The 20,782-nt window shown below is 49.1% G+C and overlaps 1 protein-coding gene across 2 annotated transcripts; it reads left to right on the top strand.

The window, feature by feature from the left end:
* Positions 1-1,570: 1,570 nt before the first annotated feature.
* On the top strand, positions 1,571-19,939 carry LOC102945750 (zinc finger protein RFP). Of its 2 annotated transcripts, XM_027830593.3 has the most exons (7): positions 1,603-2,091; positions 4,039-4,134; positions 5,049-5,279; positions 5,579-5,601; positions 6,321-6,436; positions 7,804-7,863; positions 16,396-19,939. In XM_027830593.3, the coding sequence occupies exons 1-7, from the start codon at positions 1,675-1,677 to the stop codon at positions 16,911-16,913; spliced, it is 1,461 nt and encodes a 486-aa protein (XP_027686394.2). In that variant the 5' UTR covers positions 1,603-1,674; the 3' UTR covers positions 16,914-19,939. The 2 variants fall into 2 exon arrangements, with proteins under 2 accessions (XP_037739185.1, XP_027686394.2); XM_037883257.2 differs by lacking the exon at positions 4,039-4,134 and having other exon boundaries at positions 1,571-2,091.
* Positions 19,940-20,782: the final 843 nt, after the last annotated feature.

Genomic DNA, 20,782 nt, shown 5'->3' with positions numbered 1-20,782 from the left:
AGGGACAGCGCTCTCCCATCCCATTAAGGGAGGCTGCCCAGAGCTACAAGGTAGAAAATCCCCATGGTCCAGTGCCATGTTTTCGACATGTGAATTTGAATAACAGTAAAAAGAAAAGGAGGACTTGTGGCACCTTAGAGACTAACCAATTTATTTGAGCATGAGCTTTCGTGAGCTACTGCTCACTTCATCGGATGCTGTAGCTCACGAAAGCTCATGCTCAAATAAATTGGTTAGTCTCTAAGGTGCCACAAGTCCTCCTTTTCTTTTTGCGAATACAGACTAACACGGCTGTTACTCTGAAACTTGAATAACAGTGTGATTTTCTTGTTCTTTGTCAGTCGTCCTTTACATTATTCATGCAACCACCATATTATTCAGCTACGATAGTATGGCTCAGGAACAAGCCACTCTTGGTCCCACTGAGCACTTGCTGAAGCCTCCTGGGCACTTGCTCATTCACAAGAGCTGTTTTCTCTTTTTACAGCTGCTTTCCAAGCTGTGAGCTTTCTAATGAAAAGCCAGGATTTGTAGAGAAGAGGCAGGAAAGAGCTGGTCAGAGCAAAGGAAAGCTGCTTTGAGAAAGATTTCAAAATGTCAACGCTGAGTTTATTTTGCAGAGTTCCAAATACACCCAATTTCTTGTTTTCATGACATTTCCCCCACAATTTTCATTGACGTTCTATCAAAATGGTTGCCAAAGCTTTTCTATCAGAAAAAAAAAAGATTTTTTGAGTGGGGACATTGGTACAATTTCTAGAACAGAGTTGATCAAAATGGTCACGAAAGAAAATTGTAATACTGCTGACAATTTTTCAGAATTTTTTTTTTTAAAAGTCTGTTCTTCAAAAAACAAACAAAAAGCTTTTCATTCTTAAACAAGTCAACAGCGTCTCTGTGGAGACAACGATCTGATCAGGCACTTGAGCGTGGGATTCACAAAGGGATTTAGGCAACTAGCTACCATGGATTTCAATGGCGGCTCAGCGCCTAAATCCCTTTGTGAATCCCACCCAGAGTAACCTGCCAGTTCAACACATACTGAAAGCACCCGCTCCTTTGAACATAGGCGGACAACCATTGAATTACGTAGTGAATCATCCTGGCCTCATTTGTCAAAAGTGACTGCTGGTTTTAGCTGACACTCGCTGCGTTCAGGTCAAGGGGGATGTTGGCCCCTTACTGAAACATGGTGGGGTTTTTTGGATGGCTCTCTCCCAATCCCAAGAGACATGGGAAGCGCCGAGAAAGGGTCTGGGTCCTGAGATGGGACAGATCCCCAGGGTCACTGGGGAGAGGCCAGCACTCCCTTGGAAAAGTGTGAGACATGCAAGATCTGCCCAGCAATCCTGAGAGATTTGGTCCCTGTGTGCTGGCCTGTGCAGGATTCACCTCGGGGAGACATTCCTAGGGTGGGGTGGGGGTGAATACCGGGCTGCAAGGGTGGCCAGAGAGTCTGTGCGTTGGAAGGGACGGATCAGCCCGAATCCTGAAGGAAGCAGGAGGGATCCATCTGGATCATGGGGCATTTATGTTACCGGTGGACTCGTTCCAGCTCCGCAAACAGCATGAGTCAGTCCTGAGCAGGGAGACACCCAGTTGCTGCTGCGAGCAGGGTGGATTTCTGAGCTCGGGAAAGTGAAACTAACCCAGTAGCAGTGTCCAGAGGGAGCCATGGCCGCAGAAAACCCCGTGGACCGTCTCCAGGATGAAGCTAGCTGCCCCATCTGTGGGAAGTATTTTAAAGACCCAGTGATTATAGACTGTGGGCACAGTTTCTGCCGAGCCTGCATCAACCAGTGCTGGGAGGGTCGGGATACAAGCTTCTCCTGTCCTCAGTGCAGAGAAATCACTCAGCAGAGAAACCTGAGGCCGAACCGGCCCCTGGCGAATGTCCTCGAACTAGCCAAACGGCTGAGTCTACAGGTGATGAAGGATGCAGGAGGGGAGAGCGCGTGTGGCGAGCACCGGGAGCCTCTCAAACTGTTCTGTGAAGAGGACCAAACCCCGATCTGCGTGGTGTGCGACAGATCCCGGGCTCACAGAGCTCACACGGTAGTTCCCATAGAGGAGGCTGCCCAGGACTACAAGGTAGGGAAGCACTGGCCGGTCTAATTCATTCGAATTGAATTTTAATGACAGGGTAATTTCAACCCAATTTACAGGTCAGACGCAATCTCTCTCCCTGACAGCCTTTGCTGTAACTGCACCCTTATGCGCTGTAAAGCCAAGAGGCTGGATGTGGGCAACGTTTCTCTGACACCATTTCCAAACCACTTCCCAATGGGGAAATAAGGCAACTTCCCCCTCAAATGAACCGGCGAAAGGATCCAAGAGGTTTAAGTCACATAAGCTGCAGGCCGATCTCCGTCAGCATGTTGTCCTCAGATCGGAGCAGGGGAAGTTACAAGCTGCTGTTTTTATAACTGATGTGTATTGTCATCTGCATTATCGCTGTTCTTTGCGTCCCAGCAGTCCCTCCAGACCCCAAACAAGACCTGACCTTGACTGCGCTGGGCCCCCGCACAAAACACAGCGAGGGACAATCCCTGCCCTAAGCAGTTTAAAGCCTAACCAGACAAGACAGCCAAGAATGGGAGGGGAAACAGAAGCAGGGACTTGCCCAGGGTCACCGGCAGAGCTGTGAACAGAACCCAGCTTTCCTCAGGCCCAAACCAGGGCCCTAATCACAAGGCCGCGCTGCCTCCCCAGCAGCGCTAAGCAGTGACAAAGTGCAGCCATTAAGAGGGAAAAGACTCCTTGCTAAAGGCCCCAGGCCCACCAGGGAGATGAAGTTTCCCACTGGGATTCTACGTTCCTGTGTTGCCCCATGAGTGATTACACTCAGCTGCTGGCCGTACTAGAGGAGATCGTAGTGCTAAACATTGTGTGGACCCCAAGTAACTGGCATTCACACAGAAAGGGGGTCCAGACAGCTCCCCAGAGGCCACTGCGAATGAAAGGGTTTGGGACACCATAGACCAACTTCTCACAACACAAATCACCACGGCCAGTGGGCTTTGCCCTAGTGCTTAGACCAGTCCAATCCCCAGGGGTTCAGGGCTGAAATTCAGAGGGAGCTGGGCTCCTGGGAGCATCCCAGACCGTATTTCTAATCCTGGTGGCTTCTGGGGTTTGTATCACACTTTGTTAGTTAAGCTGTCTAAAAAAATTGATTTTTGATTCACCACCCTGTGACTCCAGCTTTCTCCACTGGTTTAAGTCAGGCCAAATAATTCTAAACTGCCCGAATATAAAACACTCCTAGTCTCCATGAATGACAATTCATTTCCTTGGTGTCCCTCATGTCATAAACCTAGTAAGGCCATGTAGCGAGGTTGAGACTCACTGGCACAGCACCTCCTGCTGGTCATTTTGGGAATTAGCTCTTGTCCAGCCCAGAACACCCTCAGCAGGACAGTGGCTCACGTGCCTGAAGACCCCCATGTCTCTCCTGGACCCCAGTACCCCTTTACCTCAGGGTTCTGCCCCAGCAGTAACCCACAGTCTGGGTCTCCCCTCCCAGGGGAACCCCCAACCCTCTAAACCCACCTTGCCTCAGTGGCTACTGCCAGCCATCATCTAGCCCCGCTCACTGGGGCAGACCGTAGTCTGTAATAGCTACTCATCATTGGCAATGGGGTACGACCAGCTGCCTCTCCCTATCCCCGGGCTGCCCCTCTGCATCCCCAGTAGGCTTTGCACAAGGCCTGCAGTCAGGAGAGTTACCAGGCTGGAGCTCCCAAGCTCCTCTTGCCGCGCCCCTGCCCTGCCTCAGGTGCCCTTCTCTCCAGAGCTAGAGAGAGACTGCCTCAATGCCCGGCTCACCTCCCTTTTATAGGGCCAGGTGTGGCCTGATTGGGGCATGGCCTCAGCTGTGGCTGCTTTCCCCAATCAGCCTAGCCTTTCACAGGAGCGGGGTGAGTGCCCCGCTACAGGCCGACAGTCACCGACTGAGTATTGGGTGGAAAAACACCCACTACACACATGCTCTCAACCCTCGGAATGGAACCAGCCAACTTATTTCGGTTTCTCCAGGGAAAGATTCAGGCCCATTTGGAGACTCTGAGGGAAGAGAGAGAGAAGCTGCTGGGATTTAAAGTGACTGGCGAGGGGAAAAGCCAGGAGTACCTGGTAGGTGCCCGCTGCTATTAACCCCGCAGGGACTTGCGATGGGAGGTGTGTTTGTAGGCCTATTGCTCTGTGGCCTTGGGGAATGCGAGCTAGTGTGCGTTGCTCCATGACCATGGATTGCTGTGTTGGATTCGTGTGTGTGCACTCATACATACATACACAGGGCCTGAGAAGTCCTTTCCCAGGATCAGGACCGCCTCATATGCCTCAGACTCTAAGCTCCCATTCCAAATTAATGAGTTAATTTTCTAGCCCTTGTGGCTTTCATAAATCTCCCCCCCCAGCTGAACTGACTAGATCCCAGGCAGGCTGTCTGCCACCTGCAGGCATTTCTCTTATTGTTGAATTGTTTCATTCTTTTTTCTCCCCTGGCATCTCTGTTAATGTAGGGCTGAGTCCTGCCTCCTGCTGCTCTGGATCAGGATTGACGTAGGCCTCTGATAACACACTGTCCTGCCCATGTCAGACATAGGTGCAGGAAGTAGGGGTGCAGAGGGTGCTGCAGCAGCCCCAGGCTTTGCGCCCCACACCAGGGTCCCGGCCACCAGCCCGAGCCTGGGGGCCCCGCTGCCACCCGGGATCCCGGCCGCCGGCCCCGTGCCTGGAGCTCTGCAGCTGCCCCCAGCTGTGGTCCCAGCCTGGGGCAGTGAGGGGCACGAACAGGGACAAGGGGGGGCGCAGCTCAACACCCCCACTTTAGAAATTGTTCCAGCGCCACTGATGTCAGACATGGAAATATCCCATTAAGAGATATTAGGAACAAATGGGAAGGTTTAGAAAATCCTCTCTCTAGTAACTGCAGTGTTAGTGACGTGTCAGCCATCACAGAGTTTGTAAAGAAATTCTCTCTCACTCAGCACTCTGTGAAAGGACCCTAGGCTCCCTCTATGTCCCTTCCTTTTTTAAAAACACAGCTACAGACACAAACCGAGAGGCAGAAGATTGTGGCTGAATTTCAGCAACTGAGGAAGTTCCTGGAGGAACAAGAGCGACGTCTGCTGGCCCAGCTGGAAAACCTGGAAAAGGAGATTGTGAAGATACAGAATGAAAATGTCACTAAACTCTCTGAGGGGATTTCCTGTCTCAGTGACCTGATTAGTGAGATGGAGGGGAAGTGTCAGAAGCCAGCGAGTGAATTCCTGCAGGTGAGACTGAGTTAAAACTATCCCAAAGCCCAACACAACTCCTGAGTCATGGGCACTGGTGTCCAGCAGTCAGAAATCACAGTGTAACTCAGTGTGCGCATTCATGAAATGTGAATTATTGTTGCTCTTGCAAGGGTTACAGATTCATTTATGTTAGAGATTACATTAAATCAGCCAATGCACGGCCCCGAGGCCAGGGCAGTGCCTCTTTTCCCCAGAGCTGCAAAATCCCTTTCCTGAGTACCCCAGCGTGCGCCATGAGCGACTGAGATTGTTTTCTCTCTCTCTCTTCCCTCTAGGATGTCAGACGCACCTTGAGCAGGTACGTGGCTCTCACTCACTCCCCGTTGTGCTTCACAGTGCTGGGAAAGGGCTTGGAGACCATGTTAACAACACATCTCCCCAAAGTTCTCCAGCAAAATGTGTGTGGCAGGGTCACATTTTGCATACAAGTCTCTGCGATGAACTTAATCCTGAGGTTCTATCCTTCTATACAAGACTCTGGAACTATCTAGTCAGTGGGAAAGACTGACCTAAAGGATTTCCTAGATATGATACGTCCCTGGGGACTGGCTGCCTCAGGATTCTGGGGGTAGAATATGAGCCTTTCACCTCTAGGGCACGGGGTACAATCATGCCCTGGTCAGCAGGAATCAAGATTCTTTCGCACCCGAGGACCGTTTGGAGTTCTGTGTGGAATGAGCTGATTTCCGTGGAGCTGAGGTCTCAGTCTACTGCCTGGAAGAAAGATCCCATAACACTCAGTGCAAGAAATATGGGAACATACCAGTATTAGTGCATGGAGGTCAAGGAGAGAACTGGCCCTGGAGACTCGATTCCTCTTTTATCCTCGGATCTGCTCTCTGCAGGCTAGAGTTGAAGAATATTAATGGGGCCTTTGGCCTGTGCTGCCCCTGCTCTGAGGCTGGGAGAAGCAGAGGAATTCTAACTCCAGGTCCTTCAGAGCAGCAACTTCCACTAGAAAGGGATGATAACGAATCAGTAAATGAAATAGTATAATGTGAAATTCTCTCTTTCCAGGTGTGAGATGGGGAAGTTCCAGCAGCCGGTGGGGCTTTCTGCTGAGCTGGAAAAGAGATTCAGCGATTTCTCCCAGAAAAATTTTGCTCTACCAGAGACTATGAAGAAGTTCAAAGGTACCAAGAAGGAATCTAGGAGGAGAAATCGGAGTGTGTCTCTGGGACTGTGGGTGGAGTTAGCCAGTTGGTTCGTTATTCCAGTGTGTATCTATTTAATAAAAAACAGAAAGTAGAGAAACTGAACGTATGTAGTAGGGACCCAGGCAACAGGATGTCTCAGTTTGATTCACTTGATGAGCTTTGGTAAAATCATTTAGATGAAAATATGGCAAGATCTGGGTGCCTCAGTTTCTCTCTCCCAACTACAGGGCGGGTGAATCACTCCAGGACAGGAGCCTCTCGTGCTCAAGGAGCATTCCTTGCTGGGTGGGTGGGAACAGAGTGGGGTTGCTGAGGGCAGGGTGGAGCAGGGATAGAGGGGTGTGACCAGGGGAAAGCTGTGCCTTTGATACTCTGCTCCCTGGCAACGCCACTCGGGCTGGACCACAAGGCTTCCCTAGCCTGTGCCAAAGTCTGCACCAGCCCCTGCAGCTACTGAATAGGGGAACCACAAGCTGCGTCCCCCATCACTTTACCAACACGGGGTGAATCAGGCCCATTGAGCCAACCCTCTCCCTGCCTCAGTTTCCACAGCTATAAAATGATTTTATTATTATTCATTTTTACATCTAAGGAGGATGAGGGCCCCACTGTGCTGAGCTCTGTACAGATACTGAGTAAATTGATCCAAAGAGCTTGCAATTCAGGGCCCTAAGCCTGCAAAATCTCATTAATGTCCAGTGAGCCCAGGAGTGTAAAGTTGCATTCATAGAATCATAGACAATTAGGGTTGGAAGAGACCTCAGGAGGTCATCTAGTCCAACCCCCTGCTCAAAGCAGGACCAACCCCAACTAAATTATCCCAGCCAGGGCTTTGTCAAGCCGGCCCTTGAAAACCTCGAAGGATGGAGATTCCACCACCTCCCTAGGTAACCCATTCCAGTGCTTCACCAGCCTCCTAGTGAAACAGTGTTTCCTAATATCCAACCTAGACCTCCCCCACTGCAACTTGAGACCATTGCTCTTTGTTCTGTCATGCTAAACTCTTTGCAGGATCTGGGCCTAGGTTATGACAACATGCAAAAGGAGAATGAGACAACCCAACTGGGGTCTGGAGGATGAGTGAACAGGAAATCTATCTTCCACATAATATCCTTGGGTGTTTTTGAGGGCTAATGGACATTGGTTTAGTTGATTTGAGATGCCTGAACGAAAGAGAAAACAGAATGTTTCAGATTAGCTTTTATTAAAGATCTGGGAGTGTCTCTGTCTCTCCAAATTTTTCTCTCGTATAATTAAAACAAAGTTATGTCAGTTAAGAATGGGGATGTCACTATAAAGAGAACAGCATGAAATCTCATCTCTTTTATCCTTTCCCCCTCCAGACATGCTGCGCTCTGAACTGGAGGTAAAAAGAGGGAAATCCCCGGGATCAGACAGACCAGGTGAGATTTCACGTGGAGATTATCTTTAAATGAAGAGGAAAATCCCATGAAAACATTTTCATGAACTCGTAGCTCAAGTTCCCAATGAAACCAACCCTGACCACGACACTCCCCCTAAAACTAAAAATACAAACATGAAATACTGAAGAGATCCCAAGCAAATGTCAAACAAACAATCCTGACTCTAGCCTGGGTGCTGAGTTCATGCCCATGCCGATGAAGAGAAATACTCTCTCGCCTACACACAAAGGGCCTTAACGCTGACCCTGGCTTTTGCAGGCACATCCACATGCCTTTGAAATATTCAGTTGAGAGGGTTGCCACATTCTTCTTCTTTCCCCTGAGTGAGGGTGGGGCTCTCTCCCGTTGCTCCTCACCAACATTCCTACCTTTCTTTTCAGCAGGGCTGGGCTGAGCTCTCCCCTTTGAACTGCTCACTTCTCCCTCTGATGCTGGTACCTCCTCCCTTCTCTCTCGGCTGGGGAAGGAGCTACCCCTCCCAAGGCCACCTCCTCTTCACCACTCTCTGGCCTTGAGAGGTTCTTCTCTAATATCCTTCCCTTCACTTCTCCCAGGCTAGTGAGAAGAGCTGCCAGGACGGGCTCAGCACATGCTTCCCCCTGGGGTTTATATCTGTTGCCTCCCTCCTCTTACTCCCCTCCCTGCAACTTCAGGTTTTGACCTTCCTCTAATCCTGAGAGAGAAGCAGCCCCAGCAGGAAGATGCAGCCAGGAACCAGGGAGAGAGGCAGTTTCTGAAGCCACCATAGCAGCTCCAGCAGCCAGGGGGAGGAACTGTCTGGGCATCTCTGCTTGGCCTCATGCACTCAAGTACCAAGTATCGACCCTGAGTTGCATCAGAGAAAATGAAGATTTTCTGGAGAGAAGCCAGCGTTTGGCACTGCAGGCACAGCATACTGAAGAATCAGAGAGAGCAGTGCAGAACGGGGAAGAAAACTGGCAGCATGTGACCTCCAGAAGAAGAAAGAAGAGAACCCATGTACCCGCAATGCAGATAGAGGTAAGGAAACATTTTCAGGCTGTCTGCACAGGTACTATGGCAGAGAACGATTTGGAAGAGTTATCAGAGGGAATGGATCAGAAGGAGACCCCATCGAACAGAGGGCATGGGATGCATTGTCCTAGGGATGGGAGATCCCTGACCACCACTCCCAAGAGGAGAAGACGGGTGGTGGTGGTCGGGGACTCCCTCCTAAGGGGGACGGAGTCATCCATCTGCCGTCCAGACCGGGAGACTGGAGCAGTGTGCTGCTTGCCTGGAGCTAGAATTCAGGATGTGACAAAGTGTCTGCCGAGACTGATCAAGCCCTCGGACCTCTACCCCTTCCTTCTTCTCCACGTGGGCACCAATGATACTGCCAAGAATAACCTTGAGTGGGTCACTGCAGACTACATGGCTCTGGGAAGAAGGATAAAGGAGTTTGAGGCGCAAGTCTGGAGGTCAGCTCCCAGACTGCTGTGCTGGGCATCACAAAATGGGGAAGAGATGGCCAGCCCTCTGTAGAGATAGAGGTGGTTAGGGACTATTTAGAAAAGCTGGACGTGCACAAGTCCATGGGGCCGGACGAATTGCATCCGAGAGTGCTGAAGGAATTGGCGGCTGTGATTGCAGAGCCCTTGGCCATTATCTTTGAAAACTCGTGGCGAACGGGGGAAGTCCCGGATGACTGGAAAAAGGCTAATGTAGTGCCCATCTTTAAAAAAGGGAAGAAGGAGGATCCTGGGAACTACAGGCCAGTCAGCCTCACCTCAGTCCCTGGAAAAATCATGGAGCAGGTCCTCAAAGAATCAATCCTGAAGCACTTAGAGGAGAGGAAAGTGATCAGGAACAGTCAGCATGGATTCACCAAGGGAAGGTCATGCCTGACTAATCTAATCGCCTTTTATGATGAGATTACTGGTTCTGTGGATGAAGGGAAAGCAGTGGATGTATTGTTTCTTGACTTTAGCAAAGCTTTTGACACGGTCTCCCACAGCATTCTTGTCAGCAAGTTAAGGAAGTATGGGCTGGATGAATGCACTATAAGGTGGGTAGAAAGCTGGCTAGATTGTCGGGCTCAACGGGTAGTGATCAATGGCTCCATGTCTAGTTGGCAGCCGGTGTCAAGTGGAGTGCCCCAGGGGTCGGTCCTGGGGCCCGTTTTGTTCAATATCTTCATAAATGATCTGGAGGATGGTGTGGATTGCACTCTCAGCAAATTTGCGGATGATACTAAACTGGGAGGAGTGGTAGATACGCTGGAGGGGAGGGATAGGATACAGAAGGACCTAGACAAATTGGAGGATTGGGCCAAAAGAAATCTGATGAGGTTCAATAAGGATAAGTGCAGGGTCCTGCACTTAGGATGGAAGAATCCAATGCACCGCTACAGACTAGGGACCGAATGGCTAGGCAGCAGTTCTGCGGAAAAGGACCTAGGGGTGACAGTAGACGAGAAGCTGGATATGAGTCAGCAGTGTGCCCTTGTTGCCAAGAAGGCCAATGGCATTTTGGGATGTATAAGTAGGGGCATAGTGAGCAGATCGAGGGACGTGATCGTTCCCCTCTATTCGACACTGGTGAGGCCTCATCTGGAGTACTGTGTCCAGTTTTGGGCCCCACACTACAAGAAGGATGTGGATAAATTGGAAAGAGTCCAGCGAAGGGCAACAAAAATGATTAGGGATCTAGAGCACATGACTTATGAGGAGAGGCTGAGGGAGCTGGGATTGTTTAGTCTGCAGAAGAGAAGAATGAGGGGGGATTTGATAGCTGCTTTCAACTACCTGAAAGGGGGTTCCAAAGAGGATGGCTCTAGACTGTTCTCAATGGTCGCAGATGACAGAACGAGGAGTAATGGTCTCAAGTTGCAATGGGGGAGGTTTAGATTGGATATTAGGAAAAACTTTTTCACTAAGAGGGTGGTGAAACACTGGAATGCGTTACCTAGGGAGGTGGTAGAATCTCCTTCCTTAGAGGTTTTTAAGGTCAGGCTTGACAAAGCCCTGGCTGGGATGATTTAACTGGGACTTGGTCCTGCTTTGAGCAGGGGGTTGGACTAGATGACCTTCTGGGGTCCCTTCCAACCCTGATATTCTATGATTCTATGATTCTAAGTCATGTTCTCGTCGATCTGCCCTGGAGAAGGAAAAGGCCTAGGTAAGGACCGTCCAATTGTGGAGGTAAATGCATGGTTATGCAGGTGGTGTCGGAGAGAGGGCTTTGGATTCTTCGACCATGGGATGTCGTTCCAGGAAGAAGGATTGCTAGGAAGAGATGGGATCCATGTAACAAAGAGAGGGAAGAGCATCTTCTCAGGCAGGCTTGCTAACCTAGTTAGGAGGGCTTCAAACTAGGTTTGGCAGGGAATGGAGACCTAAGCCCAGAGGTAAGTGGGGAAGTGGGGTACCAGGAGGAAACACTAGGAGGAGGGTGCAACAGGGAAGGCCTCCTGATTCATACTGAGAAAGCAGGGCAATCGGCTAGTTATCTTAGGTGCCTGTACATGAATGCAAGAAGCCTGGGAAACAAGCAGGGAGAACTGGAAGTCCTGGCATAGTCAAGGAACTATGATGTGATTGGAATAACAGAGACTTGGTGGGGTAACTCACATGACTGGAGCACTGTCGTGGATGGTATAAGCTGTTCAGGAAGGACAGGTGGGGGGAAAAGGTGGAGGAGTTGCATTGTATGTAAGAGAGCAGTCTGATTGCCCAGAGCTCCAGTATGAAACTGGAGAAAAGCCTGTTGAGAGTCTTTGGGTTAAGTTTAGAGGCGAGAGCAACAAGGGTGATGTCGCGGTGGGCATGTGCTATAGGCCACCAGACCAGGAGGATGAGGTAGACGAGGCTTTCTTCAGACAACAACAGGAGTTTCCACATGACAGGCCCTGGTTCTCATGGGGGACTTCAGTCACCCTGCCGTCTGCTGGGAGAGCAATACAGCAGTGCACAGACAATCCAGGAAGTTTTGGAGAGTGTTGGGGACAACTTCCTGGTGCAAGTGCTGGAGGAACCAACTATGGGCTGTGCTCCTCTTGACCTGCTGCTCACAAACACGGAAGAATTGGTAGGGGAAATAGAAGTGGGTGGCAACCTGGGCAGCAGTGACCACGAGATGGTTGAGTTCAGGATCCTCACAAAAGGAAGAAAGGAGAGCAGCAGAATACGGTCCCTCGACTTCAGAAAAGCAGACTTAGACTCCTACCGGGAACTGATGGGCAGAATCCCCTGGGAGGCTAATATGAGGGGGAAAGGAGTCCAGGAGAGCTGTCTGTATTTTAAAGAAGCCTTATTGAGGGTGCAGAAACAAACCATCCCGATGTGCAGAAAGAATTGCAAATATGGCAGGCGACCAGCTTGGCTTAACAGAGAAATCTTCAGTGAGCATAAACACAAAAAGGAAGCTTACAAGAAGTGGAAACTTGGACAGATGACTAGGGAGGAGTATGAAAATATTGCTCGAGCATGCAGGGGTGTAATCAGGAAGGCCAAAGTACAACTGGAGTTGCAGCTAGCAAGGGATGTGAAGGGTAACAAGAAGGGTTTCTACAGGTATGTTAGCAACAAGAAGGTGGTCAAGGAAAGTGTGGGCCCCTTACTGAGTGGGGGAGGCAACCTAGTGGCAGAGGATGTGGACAAAGCTGAAATATTCAATGCTTTTTTTTGCCTCGGTCTTCACAGACAGGGTCAGCTCCCAGACTGCTGCACTGGGCAACACAGTATGGGGAGGAGGTGAGCAGCCCTCTGTGGAGAAAGAGCAGGTTAAGGACTAATTAGAAACGCTGGACATGCACAAGTCCATGGGGCTGGATGAAATGCATCCGAGGGTGCTGAGGGAGTTGGCTGATGTGATTGCAGAGCCATTGGCCATTATCTTTGAAAACGTGTGGTGATCGGGGGAGGTCCCGGATGACTGGAAAAAGGCTAATGTAGTGCCCATCTTTAAAAAAGGGAAGAAGGAGAACCCGGGGAACTACAGACCGGTCAGCCTCACCTCAGTCCCTGGAAAAATCATGGAGCAGGTCCTCAGGGAATCCATTTTGAAGCACTTGGAGGAGAGGAAAGTGATCAGGAACAGTCAGCATGGATTCACCAAGGGCAAGTCATGCCTGACCAACCTGATTGCCTTCTATGATGAGAGAACTGGCTCTGTGGATATGGGGAAAGCAGTGGATGTGATATATCTTGACTTTAGCAAACCTTTAGATACGGTCTCCCACAGTATTCTTGCCAGCAAGTTAAAAAAGTATGGATTGGATTAATGGACTATAAGATAGATAGAAAGCCGGCTAGATTGTCGAGCTCAACAGGTAGCGATCAATGGCTCGATGTCCAGTTGGCAGCGAGTATCAAGCGAAGTGCCCCAGGGGTGGGTCCTAGGGCCGGTTTTGTTCAACATCTTCATTAATGATCTGGATGATAGTATGGATTGCACCCTCAGAAAGTTCGCGGATGACACTAAACTGGGGGGAGAGGTAGATATGCTGGAGGGTAGGGATATGGCCCAGAGTGACCTAGAGAAACTGGAGGATTGGGTCAAAAGAAATCTGATGAGGTTCAACAAGGGCAAGTGCAGAGTCCTGCACATAGGAAGGAAAAATCCCATATACCGCTACAGTTTGGGGACTGACTGGCTAAGCGGCGGTTCTGCAGAAAAGGACCTGGGGATTACAGTGGGCGAGAAGCTGGATATGAGTCAACGGTGTGCCCTTGTTTCCAAGAAGGCTAATGGCATATTGGGCGGCATGAGTAGGAGCATTGCCAGCAGATCGAGGGAAGTGACTATTCCCCTCTATTCAGCACTGGTGAGGCCACATCTGGAGTATTGCGTCCAGTTTTGGGCCCCCCACTACAGAAAGGATGTGGACAAATTGGAGACAGTCCAGCGGAAGGCAACAAAAATGATTAGGGGGCTGGGGCACCTGATTTACGAGGAGAGGCTGAGGGAACTGGGATTATTTAGTCTGCAGAAGAGAAGAGTGCAGGGGATTTGATAGCAGCTTTCAACTACATGAAGAGGGGTTCCAAGGAGGATGGAGCTTGGCTGTTCTCCATGGTGGCAGATGACAGAACAAGGAGCAATGGTCTCAAGTTGCAGTGGGGAGTCTAGGTTGGATATTAGGAAACACTATTTCACTAGGAGGGTGATGAAGCACTGGAATGGGTTACCTAGGGCGGTGGTGGAATCTCCATCCTTAAAAGTTTTTAAGGCCCAGCTTGACAAAGCCCTGGCTGGGATGATTTAGTTGGGGTTGGTCGTGCTTTGAGCAGGAGGTTGGGACTAGATGACCTCCTGAGGTCTCTTCCAACCCTGATATTCTATGATTCTGTGATTCACTTAGGAGGGAGAGGCAGCTCCCCAAAATGGTGTTACAATTCAGAGACCATGTACCTAATCTCTTCCACCCTTTTCCCCTCCAGATTCTTTGCCACCTGAGCTAGAGCAGGGAAGGGGGGGATCTCTGGGTGCTCAGCCAAAGGGTAAGCTCTGGTGGAGACTTTCCATCGATTAACTGAAAATTTCCATGAAAACAACTCTCCCACGCACCAATAACCAGACTCTCTCATTGGCCAGCATCCGAACCTTCTTAATTGTGGCCTGGTCATTTGTACTGACATTGACGTTTCTGTCTAATATTATGTTCAGGGCGATCAGTAGAGAAATCTCTCTCCTCATGGCTGTCACATCCTTCCCCTTTTCACCTGCGGGAGAGACTCTCCCCATGGCTCTTCTCCAGCATCCCATCTTTCCTTTGGGCAGGACTAGACTTTCTCATTGAAGCTGCTTTGTGGATTGGGGAGATGCTGTCTCTCTAATGACAGGTTTCAGAGTAGCAGCCGTGTTAGTCTGTATTCGCAAAAAGAAAAGGAGGACTTGTGGCACCTTAGAGACTAACACATTTATTTGAGCATAAGCTTTCGTGAGCTACAGCTCACTTCATCAGATGCATTCAGTGGAAAATACAGTGGGGAGATTTATATACACAGAGAACATGAAACAATGGGTGTTACCATACACACTGTAAGGAGAGTGATCACTTAAGATGAGCTATTACCAGCAGGAGAGCAGGCCGGGGGGTAAGGGGGGACGACCTTTTGTACTGATAATCAAGGTGGGCCATTTCTAGCAGTTGACAAGAACGTCTGAGGAATAGTGGGGGGTATGGGGGGGGAAATAAACATGGGGAAATAGTTTTACTTTGTGTAATGACCCATCACTCCCAGTCTCTATTCAAGCCTAAGTTAATTGTATCCAGTTTGCAAATTAATTCCAGTCTCTCGTTGGAGTCTGTTTTTGAAGTTTTTTTGTTGAAGTATTGCCACTTTTAGGTCTGTAATCGAGTGATCAGAGAGATTGAAGTGTTCTTTGACTGGTTTTTGAATGTTATAATTCTTGACGTCTGATTTGTGTCCGTTTATTGTTTTACGTAGAGACTGTCCAGTTTGACCAATGGACATGGCAGAGGGGCATTGCTGGCACATGATGGTATAGATCACATTGGTAGATGTGCAGGTGAACAAGCCTCTGATCACTCGATTACAGACCTAAAAGTGACAATTCTTCAACAAAAAGACTTCAAAAACAGACTCCAATGAGAGACTGCTGAATTGGAATCAATTTGCAAACTGGATACAATTGACTTAGGCTTGAATAGAGACTGGGAGTGGATGGGTCATTACACAAAGTAAAACTATTTCCCCATGTTTATTCCCCACCCCCTACTATTCCTCAGACATTCTTGTCAACTGCTGGAAATGGCCCACCTTGATTATCACTGCAAAAGTTTCCCTCGCCCTCCCCCCCCCCCGCACTCTCCTGCTGGTAATAGCTCATCTTAAGTGATCACTCTCTTTACAGTGTGTATGGTAACACCCATTGTTTCATGTTCTCTGTGTATATAAATCTCCCCACTGTATTTTCCACTGAATACATCCGATGAAGTGAGCTGTAGCTCACGAAAGCTTATGCTCAAATAAATGTGTTCATCTCTAAGGTGCCACAAGTCCGTCTTTTCTTTTTGCAAATACAGACTAACACGGCTGCTACTCTGAAACCTTTTCTTTTTGTCTCTCTAATGCTGCCAGTTCCAGACCTCTCTTCTCTCTGGGCAGGGAAAGGGACTGCCCCACCTAACGCCACTTCCTGCTCACTGACCTTCATTCATTGGCTCCCTTCCCAGTGCTGCATTTTTGTCTCTGCTCCCTGGCCTGGGAGTGGAGGATGCATTTAGGGGAGGGAACTTCCCTCTGGGGTGCCAAGTTGGTACCTGCCTCCTCTGGACCCTCCTAATTAAAAGCTGCAGCCTCTATAACCAAAGTAGAAGGTACAGAAGTGGTTTCCATTATACAGGCTGAGGAACTGAAGTGACATCTCAGGTCCCCAGGGCCGAGGCAGCTTCCAGGGATCCTGGAATGTCCCAGCCAGAACGGATCTGCTTGGGACGGTAAGACATGGTCCTAGACTCCTCCAGGGTTGAGCTCTGCTTTTAACGCTCTGATTCTCTCTCTCTCTCTCTCTCTCTCTCTCCAGCGAATGTGACCCTGGATCCAGATACGGCTCATCCCGAACTCGTCCTGTCTGAGGATCGGAAAAGTGTGAGATGGGGAGACACATGGCAGGATCTGCCCGACAATCCTGAGAGATTTGACGCTGATCCCTGTGTGCTGGGCTATGAGGGATTCACCTCAGGGATACATTCCTGGGAGGTGGAGGTGGGGGATGGATTGTTCTGGGCTGTGGGGGCGGCCAGAGAGTCTGTGAAGAGGAAGGAAGGGATCAGTTATAACCCTGAGGGCGGGATCTGGGCAGTGGAGCAGTGTTGGTGGGGTCAGTACCAGGCTCTCACCTCCCCTGTGACCCCCCTGCCCCTGAGCTGGGTCCCCAGGAGGATCCGGGTTTCACTGGACTATGAATGTGGGCAGGTGACATTTTTCGACGCTGATAACGAGACTCCGATCTTTGCTTTCCCACCAGCATCTTTCAATGGGGAGAGAATCCGCCCCTGGCTCTCAGTGGGGTTGGAAACCCAGTTCAGATTGTGTCCCTGAGACATAGGGGGAATATTCCAGGGTGTGTCGGCCTCTCTAGCCTCACACATACTAGTCTCCATGACCCTGGAGGACACCAGTCTTCCTGAAGGCTCCTGGGGTCTCAGGTCCGGACTGTCAAACCACAGAGATCAGGGAGTGCTTGAGGCAAAAAGATCAATCTCATTGCCCCATGGATTGTCCCGCCTGTTTGTCGCTGTCCTCTATGGTCCAGGAGGACTCTGGGGATCCTGGGTCAGACTGGGTCACTGAGATATTGGGGGAGTAGCCCTCTGGGAATTAAAAAAAAAAAAAAAAAAAGGGCTTCTCTAGCCACCATCATCCTAGTATCTATGACCCTGGAGGACTCTCAGTTGTCTAGCTTCCTGCCTCATCTTTATGACCCTGGAGGAATCCTGTCTACCCAACCCCCGATACCTCATCTCTGTGACACCTGGGAACTCCTCCCCCCACCCCACCCCCCTGCAGCCCCAGGGATGGGAAGAGGGAGGGGTGAAGAACCCCTGGAGCTGCAGGAGGAGCAGATGGGCCCCAAGGGGCAGATGTGGGGGCGGCGGGGTCAGAACGGATGGAGGGACAGGAGGCAGAAGTGATGTGGGGGCTGGGGGCAGAATTAATAGCTGGGCAGGGGACAGGAAGCTGTGGAGGTGGCAGGGACGCAGAGTTAATTAATTAATTAGGGTTTGGGTCCTTGGGGGAAAGATGGAGGCTCCGCACCAGCAGGGAGCCTGGGAGAAGGAGACCCAGTGACTGAAGCGTGTGATCTCCATGCCCTCAAGGAAAGGGATGCTAGGGTGGGAAAGAGTTTGGGGTTTTCTGGAAGGGAAAAGAAAAATAAAGGAAATAAACAGAGACGCAAGGGGGAGGTGGAGGGAGGCTGAAGTGAAGAGTCAAAGCAAAGCCATCGAGCTCAGCGGGCAGCAAGAGGTGAGAAGATAAACTCAGGGGAGAGAACTGGCAAGGTGAGGTGGAGTGGTCTGTGATCGGGAACAGAGAAGACTGAGGGGAACGCAGGGAAATAAATAGGGATGGAAAACAAGGGCCAGAGACAATGGGGTGTAAAATTGAATCAAATGAAAGAAAAGGGAGAAGAAAAGAGCATGAGAGAGGCGAGGGAGTTTTTTAAAGTGTTACTGACGGTGAGACTGGTTATGGAACTTCCCTCTCCGCTCCTTTGAAGCCTAACTTTTACTTATTGTAAATGAAGCATATTTATTCCTTGTTTATTTCCTTTTAATTTCCTAGCTGCAATTTTGGAAGGCGGTCATGGGCTTCCCCCCGGCCTTTTCCCCAGTTGGTTATATTCACTCCCTCTAGCCTCACACACCCTAGTCACTATGACCCTGGAGGACTATTGTCATCCTGCAGACGTTCTACTGGGCCGTCTCTGTGACCTTAAATGCTACAATCTTTTTGTACTGTCAAACCATAGAGAACAGGGAATGATTGAGATGGAAAAGGCCATTTCCTTACCCTGTGGCTTGTGTAGCCTGTTTTTCACTCCCCTCTATGATCAAGGAGGACTCTAGCAGCCTTTAGGGTCAGACCCTGATAGATAGGGACCCAGGAGTGGTGGAATGAAGGTGAAGGGAACAGAAAATGACAGACATATAGGAGCGTGACCATGAGCTTAATAAATGCTGTTGAAAGCGACAGTGTCATTCATGTGATGCAGTAGATCATCAAAAGTGGAGCCATTTAAAAGTCTTTACAAATCACACTTTGCACAAATTGGGTCTGTTTCTTTTTTGATGATTAAATAATCAGTCCAAGGTAGAAGATGTCCTCACGTTGATAGTAAACGAACACTGTTCAATCCACGTAAAGTTATTTTCTGCTTGGCGTTCCTCTCATTCTGATGTGCTATTATTGTGTTGTTGAACGGCTTGGATAGAACCAGGGCATTTGATTCCTCACTGACCAAACCACTTCTAGAAAAAAGCCTGAACGTTCAGACGCTGGGAGTGTGGGCATTACTAGGCGATGTATTTCTTCTACTCTCTCGGGCTTGTGCTGTCTTTCAAGAAAAAGCTTTGCTAAGGTTGTGGCCACACAATTCTGCCAAGCTGTCCCTGCCCTTCCTGAACACGATAGTTCAACTAGCCTAACCACAAAGGTTGGAAAAAATGACATTAAATTCCCTCTCCCATATTCCAAATGGCCATAGCAAGAGGTGCTGATGTCTAGGGGTGAGTCACTGATGTATAAGCGTGCCCCATGAGACTGCCCCAGTACAGAGTTCCAGTCACTCCATTCAGGAGCTGCACGGACCGTCATTCAGGGGACTGTGTATTCAAGCACGTTGTGGGTGTTCAAGCTTCCTTTTCCCCCCTGAGCAATCAAATCTTTTCTGAGTTTTCTTTCTGTTGCAGAGCAGCTGCACAGAAAGCTGGGTAATGAGCAGGCCGTCTTTTGAGTTCATGCTTTGCATTAGAAGTTTCCTCAAGTTAAAAAGTCCAGAGGCTGAAGCAGGAAAAGAAAACAGTATTTTAAGTAGAGTCCCAGAGAGATCCACTTCTTGGTGCTTTAGTCAAGGCCTCTTCAAGAGGGACTTGCCCATGGGCAATTTGGCCTAGATCCACAAAGGTACATAGGTCAGGTCTCTGCTAGGAAATTAGGTCAGTATAACTGTGTCGTTCAGGGGTGTGACCAGCTTTGTTCAAGGAAACAGGTCTCAGGAACGTTCTGTAAATCAATAAATTACACTAAAATACCCTGAAATCTCTGCTGACGTTGGAGCTGAGAAAGGGGGTTCAGTGGGTTTCTTGCAACCTGCTGTCCTGATTCTGTCCCTGTTTAGGATTGCTCCAGATTTGTCCCACTATGGGTAGCAATTGGGAAAGCCTGGAAGTTCCTGGTGGAGGGGGCGTCCTTGGGTGACATATTTCTGGTTTTGGTTCTCACAATGGACCATAAATGAACAGCTAAACAGGAACATTCTTGTTCTTTTCTTTAAAGAATCCCTTGTCTTTGAGCTCAATGTATGGTATCCCTTTTGTTATTAAAGTTTCTTTGTCATTTTGGTTCATTATATCTATGAATCCCTGAGGGTTTGGAAGAAATTACTCCATAACTGAGGCTGTAGCTAGTCCAGGTGTTAACTGAAAAATCTGCTAAAGAACTTTGACCAGAAAGAGGGTAACCAAATATCCCCCAACACTGCCATCTTTTATCTAAATGCTGTTACTGTAAGATCTGAAGGAGGTAACCTGTGGGCCAATGCTACTTATGGGGGTTATAATAGAAAATTCCTAAAGAGTGTAAAAGTCAATGGTAAAAGCTTTTTAGGGCAAGTTTCAGCTTCTAACATCACTCTAGTTAAAGCAGATCTTGTCAGAGAGGAAGATTAGTTACCAGATAAGAGCGTGAATATTGTACTCCTCTATGAGTTTACTGTGTGTTCCTTTAGCCAGAATCCACCTTGAATGGAACAGGGTTAAACATAAAGTTATAGCTGGTGCAAGGAAGTTATTGCCTACAGATCTTTGTATTGGGAGTGATATTAAAGCTATGTTCAGTCAAGTTAATGTGATAACCCAGTCCCAGAGAGAGTATGAATGGGAACTTGCTATGTTATCTGTTAGTAACAGGGAGATTTGTGAAGGTGGAGAGCGTGTCTGGCTCTAAGCAGTTGTCTGTGTTTAACCAGGTTAAAGCCCTAACTGAGAAAGGAAAGGGTAGATTTTTGGTGGGTGCTGAATTGTTGGCAAGTGAAGTTTGTAAAAACGAGCCTGAACAAAGTAGAAGTGTTTTGCTTAAAGTAATTCAGTGCGAGGAGCCACTGTTTGTGGAAAACACCAGCTTATCTGTTGAGGGATAGGTTTCAGAGTAACAGCCGTGTTAGTCTGTATTCGTAAAAAGAAAAGGAG

Source organism: Chelonia mydas, chromosome 24 (assembly GCF_015237465.2).
Source record: "Chelonia mydas isolate rCheMyd1 chromosome 24, rCheMyd1.pri.v2, whole genome shotgun sequence".
NCBI lineage: Eukaryota > Metazoa > Chordata > Testudines > Cheloniidae > Chelonia > Chelonia mydas.
Note: the sequence above shows the minus strand (reverse complement) of the source record. Positions and strands in the feature narration are given on the sequence as shown.